General features: G+C 31.3%; 1 protein-coding gene across 1 annotated transcript in view; it reads left to right on the top strand.

Annotated features, from left to right (window-relative positions):
- Nucleotides 1-4,329: 4,329 nt before the first annotated feature.
- LOC126879913 (apoptosis-inducing factor 3-like) overlaps nt 4,330-10,632 on the top strand; it is a 42,446-nt gene continuing 36,143 nt past the window's right edge. Inside the window, exon 1 of the mRNA XM_050643256.1 lies at nt 4,330-4,703. Within this exon, the coding sequence (XP_050499213.1) occupies nt 4,541-4,703 (163 nt within the window). The 5' untranslated portion in view covers nt 4,330-4,540. The remainder of the gene's footprint in view (nt 4,704-10,632) is intronic.

Here is a 10,632-nt window from a genome sequence, read left to right as displayed (position 1 = left end):
CTTAATTCTAATTTTTAAAGCTTACAAATTAAGAAATCTTTAAATATTAAAAAAAAGGAAAAGAGATAGGTATAGGAAACCCTAATATGAATTGAAAGCCAAGTAAATTTTCTACGCGATAGACTAGTAAGGTATAGGGTGTTCCATTTAAAATAAGTAAGTTATTACAGCTTGAATTTGTTAATAGAACAATCTAATATTTTGACCACCCTGTAAAAAGATAGGTATAGAAAACCCTAATACAAATTGTAAGCTAAGTAAATTCTCTACGCGATAGACTAGTAAGATACAGGGTGTTCTATTTAAAATAAGAAGTTATTACAGTTTGAATTTGTTAATAGAACAATCTAATATTTTGACCACCTTGTAAGAAACTTTGTTGCAGTGAGCATCTGTTTAAGTATGCTAAATAGTCTTTTATTAAGATCCAAGAAAGAATTTGATACTGATTCTTAGATTCGTAGATATTTATTTTTATCTAACACCTTACATTTTTATAAAAATTGAAATAAATCAAAACAGCCTGTATTTAGGTATAGGGAACACTTATGAAAGTATAGCTTATTTTTTAAGGTCAATTCAATAATGTCATCAGATATAGGGCATTCCATAAGAAAAAATATAACTTTGATAAACCACTCTTTTTTGAGCACCCTGTATAATTCACATTATTTTTAGATAGAAATTTTTTTAAAATATCAAGTGGTTTTCCGTACGGAAACCGAGGCGAATAAGATGAACCACCCTGTATAATTCGCAAATTATTTTATTTTCGATTGTGGCGCCATCTATTGACAACTAGAATAAATGTTATAAATGTCACCGACGAAATGTAATCACCGACGTGCGTTTTCTTCTGTCACATACAATTTAATGCGTTAGAAAGAAATCGAAAAACTGTGACGCACTGAAAGATCCTCATGAGAAAAAGCAAATCTATATTGTACGGACTGTAGTTTCCAAATAATTGTAATTAATATAAAATTTTCTATAGAATTAGATATAATAGATAAAATATATATTTTTGAATTTCGTTTGATGACTCATTCCTGATACCCTATTTTAGCTCACTCCCAAACAGTTGGCAAATTAATGGTACCCTAATAAGTTTGTTATCGTAGTTGGTATTTGTGATTGAAAAGAGTTTGTGTGTCGACAGCGAAAATGACGAGACGTGTTTTAGATTTAAATCAAGTAATATTTAATTCGCAAGACAAATAAGATATGGCGTACAAGCACCCTGACAACTCATACAAAAATACCAGTCTTTAAATCGATGGTTACCATTCTTATTCTGTGTCGCAGAATCGTGGACAATTACTAAAACAATAGAAAATATAACTCCAGGTTTTCATAAATAGATGTCTAAGAAGAACATGTAAGATATAGTGGCCCGAAGTTATAAGCAACCGAGAGCTATGGGGCCGAGCAGAAGAAGAGGAAAATGGAAAACAAATACATAAACGGAAGTTTGGATCGCTGGAACATACTTTAAGAAAAAGCGAAAACGAAATTCCAAAGAAAGTCTTATTGGAACCCACAAGGAAGAAGAAAACAAGGACGGTCAAAGGAAACTTGGATTAGAAGTACCCAAGCAGTAGCCAATATTACCTTTAGATACATGAGTTACATCTCGAAAAACAGTTAAAAATGGAAAAAAAGAATGTGTGTGTACTTTGTACGCACGTAAGAAGTTATACTTCTATTATATGATTTAAACGAAAGTAATATACTTTTTATTTATATTTTATTTAAGTATTAAACTAATTTATACTTACTACTTCTCAAACATTTTTATTAAAACAGTGCCAAAAATTAAAATAATAAAAGAATAAAACACGCACAAACACATTAAAAATGCCACAAATGATTTCTGAACATTAATTGTCGGAAATTTTTTTAACTAAATACGTATTTTCTGAAAATAAAATTATATAATAAATATACTTATAATCATAAAATGTATAAAAAAATTAAAAGAATAAAAGTTTCTATTGGGATTCGAACCAGTTTATCAGCGCGGTTGGTATTGGGGTTCATTCGCCTTATACGCTTCGCCACGGAGACAATGTGTCATTATGTGCGAAGATCGACTAACTAAACGGATTAAACTTTTGACATATTTGAATTAAATGAAATTATTTTGATTTTGAATTGAAATGATTTAGAATTGAAAAAATACAACAAAACAGAGTAAGAAAACAATATATTAGGTGAATATTGATAGAAATTTTGATGGTAATCAAATTATGTAAATAAAAGTATTACATACTATGTATTTTGGTAGGTTAAAATAGGTAGGTACCTATGATACATTTACAATTATTATGTACCTGTTGCTTTTAAAAACTATTTAAAGGTCACTACAATTATAAACTTTTTTGTTTCTGTCCTCACAACAATAAAACTAATATATTATACATTTGTTTACCTTCATATTGAACAATTATTTATTATTGACAGATCATTTCAACACCCAATCAGAGCCCGTATAACGACTAATACCATACTGTCGGTGTGCGCATGCGCGCAGATTAATATAAATTCACCCTCAATCTCAATCGCGCCTAAAGAAGTATAACTTCAAAAATTTCGACTACCCTATGCGCAAAGGACGGATAATAGGTTACATACATACAATTTTTAATTTGCACACTTATTTCATTGCTGAAAAATCTAATGGTGGTCCTTTCCGATCAGTTCAATCCGTACATAAACGTGTGTGTGATGCATTATGTATTAGTAAGGCAAAACTCAAGTCAGTTTTGAAAAACAGACAAAACTGTAAGTAGTAAAGTAGAAGTCGCACAATATAAACTAGAACTAGACCACACCCTAAGACTAAAGATCTTCCTGAGGGTTGAAAATTTGAAATTCGAGACATTGCATATAAAGTGGGTGAAAAGAAAGAACATGTTTCTGTGGAGACGGTGTTAAAAAAATTAAAATACAGAAATGCATACGAGATATACAGGGTAAGTCTGGAGAGTTTTTAAATATGAAGACAACTTCATTTGTTTGTTTAGTTAAGATGAGCTATAACGGATTTGGGGAGGAGAGTATAAAACCCATAAAACACACCGATACTAAGGGAAACATATGTTATATCGCATATAGGTGGAGAACGTGGTTCTTCACCTGCTAACATCTCATTAGAGAAGTGCATGATTTCTATTAGGATGTGATCTATTTAATTTTTTGTTCCATCAGTCGAAATCCATGTTACTTTATGGATATTATTGTGGAGGAAATATGTACCTATTTCAACCACCATGTTGACCTTCTTTTAGTAGGCATATATCTAAATCTGATCTAAGATTTCTCTGGGAATGACACGCGAGTTATAGTACAACGACCGCTACCATCCAGTATATTCTGCCACGTGGATTCAACACGAGGCTACCACCGCGTCGCAGCGTTGAATATTCTGGACTTAATTGCGACGTACTGGAACAGGTAAAAATCAATATTTTTCAGTCTGATTAAAATCTCTAAATAAAGTCTGATCAAATATTATAGTAAAGTATGATTTTAAATTATTGTGTCGTTACTAAAATCTTTCTAAGTCGAAAATAAAAGTTATAAATTTGTGAGTTCAGTTTTAAGAAGTGTTTTTCCCAAGAACATTCATAATTCGCGCCGTTTTTATACAAAAAATAAAACATCTTATCTATCCTATGTAAAGATGAGAAAACAGATTTTTTGTCATAAATTGAAGGAGTAATACAAAAATTATGTTTAATTTGAAATATCTCAGTGGCATACTATTTTTTTTCTTTAAATAATCCAGACCATCACCCGTATACACGCCAATGATGAATATAAAATTCTTAATTGTATGTATGTCAAAAAATGCACAATAACCATCTTAAAGCTCACCAAATTTCATTACAATGTTGGCAGTAGGTAGTTTCGGAAAAATCGCAAAAAATGTGTAGTTTTTTTTCTTTAACGCCCTTTATCTGGAAAACGCATGGCGTTACAAAACGTTTTTACTAAGCAAACTCCAATTATTTTTCAGAGTTTTACCTATCCTAGAGACGATGTTATCTTTTTCTGAAACACCCTGTAGAAGCAGATGCACCCTCTGAAAATAATTCTGACGGCGCCCATGTACCTATAAATAGTAGTATAAATTGTAGTTCAAATCGTCTAGCATTTTTTATCAATCTTTTATAAAAAATTATGTCGCTTTCTTGGTGGACGATAACTGTAACCTAACTAAATAATTATTAAAAAAATAATCTACAGGTGACGTGACAGGTGCTTCCATCATTTGTAGTTTGCAAGGACATCAAAATAATATAAATACGAAAATTAAACATTTGAGGAAAGTAATTAAAACGTTGATAAAACTAATTCATAATTTCATATCCCAAATGTATTTGATATGAAATATGTGTGCACTTGTTTGTATTTATCGCCACGATTGTTGACCCCACCAGATAGTATAGATGTACGAATCGATAATCATCGCAGAATCTTCGACAAAAAATAACCTTGGTCAATAAGTATACTACGTGAACAGATAAAAATCCCAATGATTAGGAAATACCTCCGGCGAGGTTTTTCTTTATTAGAAAGTACCTCCTTCCTAGAGTGCGGTTCGTGTCCGAGAGCGACGAATTTGTTAAATGTTAAATATTTCAAATCGAAAATGGGTTGCTCAACTTCAAAAGTAGTTCAAATAAGCGAAACAGCACGTGAGTACTTTTTATTTACTTATTTTTGTTTAATTGTGTAACTGTGTAACAAGCATTTGAGTAGATTCAGTGATTCATAGATTAACCATAAAAAATTGTTTCTTTTTCTGTGACATAACCTCGTTCATATTGTTATTAAATTATTTCTGATAAAAATACTATGAAAAATATAGTTACAATCCCATTGATTCACTGAATAGTGAATAGTCTGTAAAAACTAAAAACTTTTATTCTATTGCCTAGTAGTAGGTCAAATGACTCATGCAGAACATAAACATAACCTTGAAAATTTTCCGGTTTTTCTGGGTTTTTCAAATTTTGATTAATAATGGAAAATAAAAATGAAGTCATTTTGAAACGGGTTTTTAAAGAAAATTAGTGATATGTATTTTACTATTACACTATTAGAATGTGAGGACTTTATCAAATGCAGACTAAAGGAAGAATAAAAATGATTCCGAATTGAAAAAATAACTTAAATTTGCAATATATCCAAATATCTCAAGTAATTACAATTATTTAATATGTTTTCTAAAACGATGTTTTCATATTTCCATATTATTCCAAAGAGTTAAAGGCTGAAATAGGGAATCTATTAGTAACAAGGTTTTCATAACAATAGATTCACCATGGAACCTTCTCAATAACTAATAGCTAAAGTTTTCAACAAGTTTAATCTTTTATGACAAGTGCTCTTTTTTATAGCCTATCCTCTCCCATTTTTATCACATGTCCGGCGCATTGCAATGTTTGTATTTTAATGAATTCCGACAGGGGTATTTCCTTATAAAGTTGGTAAAGCTCCTTGTTGTATTGAATTCTGAAGATTCCATTTTCTCTCACAGGTCCTAGTATTCTCCTCAGTACTTTCCTTTCGAATATGCCGAGTTTGTTTTTAGATGTTTCTTTCAGCATCCATGCTTCACTGCCATAGCTAGATATTGGTTGCATTAAGGTTTTATAGATTCTTATCTTTGTATTTTGGTGGACACTTTTAGACCGAAATATATGGGAGAGGGAACATAGCGATGACTTAGTGTGAAAACCTCGTATCTCATTAAATTACAATTTTACAGGAGAGGCAAAAAACTGATTTTCTGCATAATATAACCTAAAAACAAAAACTGCTGTTATGTATTTTTAATTTGAGCACATTGAGACAAATATCTGATATTGGCCTAGAGCTAAAAGTGTTAAATGTTGCTATTAAATTGGAAATACAAATATTAACTATGAAAAACACGTAAATATCCTTGCAGTATATAGAGCCTTTGCCCAAGTAACTATGATAACCTCGTATATCTTGATATACGTGGTTTTCATCTCAAATGAGATTGTGTTTATTATTATTTACGAGGTTTTCATTTTTCGTAGCTTATTGCACACCTCCAAATACTAGGTTGATACAGTACAAATCTTTTGATTTAAGGTTCATAAAATGTTTCTGTATGCAGGACTACCTTTTGTTGTTCACAAAAACATTTCTCCAAGTCGAATCCCTCAAACAAACACTTCAAATTAAGTACCAAATTCTTGGTTATAAATATACGTGGTATTCACACTAAATCAAGAGAGCAATTGATATATGTGGTTTCTTTTTTCGGCTGTAGAAAATAGTCTAGTGTATTTGGATTTTTTCTAACAGTTGTAAATCGTGAGATACAAGGTTTTCAAACTAAAACCACCAAAATGTCATTTTTGAAAAAAAATGAGATACGAGGTTTTCACACTAAGCCATCGATAGGCTCTGTTTGCTTGGTTATTCTTTTCCGTATTTCTCCATCTTCTGATCCGTCAGCATTTATTTCTACTCCCATGTGTGTAAACTTTCCAACCGTTTCAATGTCATCTTCATGTATAATGTTTGGTTAGACAATATTTCTTCTCATCTGTATCATTATTTCTGTTTTTTCTGTGTTAATTTCTAGCCTTTTCGTTTGCATTTTTAACTCTGCATATGTTTCCTGTGCTCCTGTTGATGTTCTAATCATAATGTTAATATCATCGGCATAAGCAGCCAGTTGATTTGTTCTGTTGGTCAGTCGGTTTCCTTGTCCAGTTTAGTAGTTTCCTACCATAGTAGAATTCTCTTTTGTTCCATATTATCCAACATGTTCCTGACAACTTCTTTTCGATATAATGACTTGAAGTCTTATCTTTACTTAACGAAAACTACATTTATTCTGTTTTTTGATTTGAATGTAAAAGTGTATTCTTGCAGTTGCCCAAATTACTTACACAGCATCACTACATTTTACATTTCAAATTACAAAAAAAATAATCAATTATTCGATATGTGTATAATACATGTCCTTGGCCGAAGTATTTAAATAATATTTTATATCATTTAATACTATCTTCTTTGGATTGATTGTTCTACAATCTAAATAATCATTCTCGTCACATCACACCAAGGTAACTATTTAATATGGGTTAATAAAATTAAGAAGGCATTTCAGTTTATAAACAATAAGTGGTACTAACTAATGACCAAGCAGAAAAAATCTTCATACTATCCATTCTATTACAGTTTAAATAAACATGTACTGTAAAGCTCAATTGCCAAAAAATTTTGTGTTGTCAAATAATTTTTTGCTGTATTAAGTATTTTATCATCAATTGAAATTATCTGTTTAGGAGATTAAATAAACCTCAATAAGGATTTTATGTAATAAAAATTGAACAAGCAATGATGACATCAGCTAATCTCTTATTATTGTGCTATTTATTAGTTAGTATAGGTATCATCAAAGGGGTACAGATAACAGTTCCATTCTTTATAACAGTTAAAATATTTTATGTCATTTTTACTAATATAATAAATAATGTGAAAAAACCGGGTCTAGGACATTTCGCCGTCGCCGTTTCGCCGTCGCCATTTCGCCGTCGCCGTTTCGCCGTCGCCGTTTCGCCGTCGAGCCATTTCGCCGTCGCCGTTTCGCCGTCGAGCCATTTCGCCGTCGCCATTTCGTTGTTAGCATTCGTACTTATAATTTCGGGATGATCATTACTTGTATATAAGTTTTGAATGGTTTTCGAACGATTATATACTATCACTTTTGCGTAATGACGTTCACTATGAACAATTAGATGCTGGGAATCTGCCACCCTTGAAAAAGAAAAGATATAGGAATGCGGATGAGCGAATTTTAAGATTAGTCTGAAACTTCAATGCCGATGGAGATATTTTAGAATATCTTAGAGGACTTGCCCATAATTATGAAGTGTAACTTTTTAAATATTTTCAATACTGTAAATATTTTATTTTTCAGACGAAAACAATGTATAGTTGAATACGAAAATATAAATTGGTTTTACTAGCAACATCAGCATTTTATTTACACTGACATTTAGTATAAAAAAAAGTTAGTATGTTATCACGTTCTTGCGACATTTAGTATAAAAAAGTTAGTATGTTATCACGTTCTTGTAAACTTAACCAATGCCGGGATAGCGACGGCGAAACGGCCGACGGCGAAGTGGCTCGACGGCGAAACGGCGACGGCGAAACGTCCCAGTCCGAAAAAACCCAAGAACTTAAATTTTTTGTGATTATCTGCAACTTTTGAATATATCCTTGAACTTTTGCCACAAATATGCACATCTATACTAAACCAGGTGTAATAAAAAAAAGTGTAAATCTGTTGGATTTGTATAAAATCAATTTGTATTTTAAAAAATCAATGAAAATTCATTCAAGTCGAGAATATGCAATGATACAAGAAAATATGTTCAAAATTATATCATGAAACATATTATACAGGGTGTAACAAAAAGGCAAGTCTTAAATTAAATCACGTATTCTGGGACAAAAAATAGTTCGATTGAGCCTAACTTACCTTAGTACAAATGTGCACATAAAAAAAGTTACAGCCCATTATTTTACAGCACGGTTACAGATTTTTCCAATATTTTGAAAACTATTAGAGATTTTTATTTAAAATGGTTGTGTGACATTCTTATGGCAGCAATATCTTAAAAAAAATAACAGTGAAATTTATTTATAAAAATTTTATGGGGGCTTTGTTCCCTTAAACTCCCCAAATATTTGTGTACATTCCAATTAAATTATTAGATATGGTGGTACCATACCATTAGTTAAACAATATGTTTTTAAAACTTTTTTTTAATAAATTATAGACTGTTATTTTAATAATATGTATTATTATCACGTTTCCATAATCTATTTAACCGTTTAAAAAATATGTGGTGGAATTTACATCTTCTTCTCGTTGTCCTTATGCCCTATAAGAGCGTCGGGTATGGTGGAATTTACAAATGTTCAAAGAGGCAAAACAGTTTTAAAAACATTGTGTTTAAGAACTAATGGTATCACAATAATAATTTAATTGGAACATACACAAATATCTGGGGTGGTTTAAGGGAACAAAACCCCCATAAACTATTTATGGGGAGCAAAAATGTCACTGTTATTTTTTTAAAGATGTTCCTGCCATAAGAATGCCACATGCCCATTTTCAATAAAAAATCTCTAATAGTTTTCGATATAAGTATTGGAAAAAATTGATTTTCATTTTGTAACTTCAAAGTGCTGTACTAAGTAAAAGTAACTCTTTTTATCTGCACATTTGTGTTAAGGTCCTCGACACCTATGGGTAAAAGATGCAATCGATTATGTATGTATGTTTGTATTAAGGAAAGTTAGGTTCGATCGAACTATTTTTGGTACCAGAATATGTGATTTAATTTATGACCTCCCTTTTTGTTACACCCTGTATAAACTGATGAACTTGTTCTGATGTGAAAGTTGGTTTGTATCACTCATCGGATGAACTGTTTCGAGCAGGGACATGTACCTATGTTCCCGAGTATGTTCCTTTAAAAAGAATCCTGTTACATCGACTTCGTGGCATCCTAATTTTACAGTTTTATAATACTAGGATGTAATTGAAATGTTTTGATAACTAAAAATGTAAAAAAATATCAAAAAGTTGACATTATAACAAGAAAAATGAGACCCTGTACGAAATAATCGGTCCAGTGGGCTCAGAGATATAGCTCTTCAAATATAGCGCAAAATGGCTATTTTTGACCCTTTCGAGGGGCATATAATGTAAGGCCCAAGGTAACCGAGAAGATTAAAAAATAGATATAGGCTACTTTCTTAAGGTACAATAATATACTAAAATTTGGTAACAATCCGCGGACCCCCTCGCCCACAAAATTGGTCGAAAATTAAAAATATTGCTCATATTAAGAATTTCGTGTTATGGAGCTAATAATAGAGTAGTTAAAATACGTAAGTACATAGGTACGTACATAATACATGTTTCATGAAATAAGTTATAGTAAAGTAGATAATTAGTAAATATATATAATAAGGTTATTAATAGTATGTAAACGTGCATATCTCTTAAGGAACTATGTGATTATGACGACATATTTTTTAATTTAAAAGTCGTTCAGGGTCGGTCTCATTCATGGTTTAAATTTAAAATTACTATAATATACGTCAATGTATGTCTGGGCGGATACATTCACATTCACACAGCGGTCCTCAATCTTTTTTTAAATAACTACATTTTTAACGGAATCCTAAACCCTAAAGCCGTAAACTAAAATCCAAAACTACAAAAACAAAAAAAATACTAAGTGAAAAAAATTACTTAGTAAGTATTAAGTTAGTAAACAAATGATCAGTTAGTTCAACTAAGTTCAATTAATGAAAGGCATGAAACTCTTGTTTATTCTTCATCAAAAGTCCTAGGACAATTAGACAAGTTACAAAATTGAAATGGAGATTTGCCGGACACAATGTAAGACAAAAAGAAGACCGATGGAAGAAAATTCTTATAAATTGGAGACAGTAGGGATATAAACGAAGCAGAGGAAGGCCACAAATGAGATGATCAAATGACGTCAAGAAGCACGTGGGCTCTATGTGGATGACTGTAGCGACATACAGAGA

Source organism: Diabrotica virgifera, chromosome 2, assembly GCF_917563875.1.
Source record: "Diabrotica virgifera virgifera chromosome 2, PGI_DIABVI_V3a".
Taxonomy (NCBI): Eukaryota; Metazoa; Arthropoda; class Insecta; order Coleoptera; family Chrysomelidae; genus Diabrotica; species Diabrotica virgifera.
This window is presented reverse-complemented; position numbering and strand designations above follow the sequence as displayed.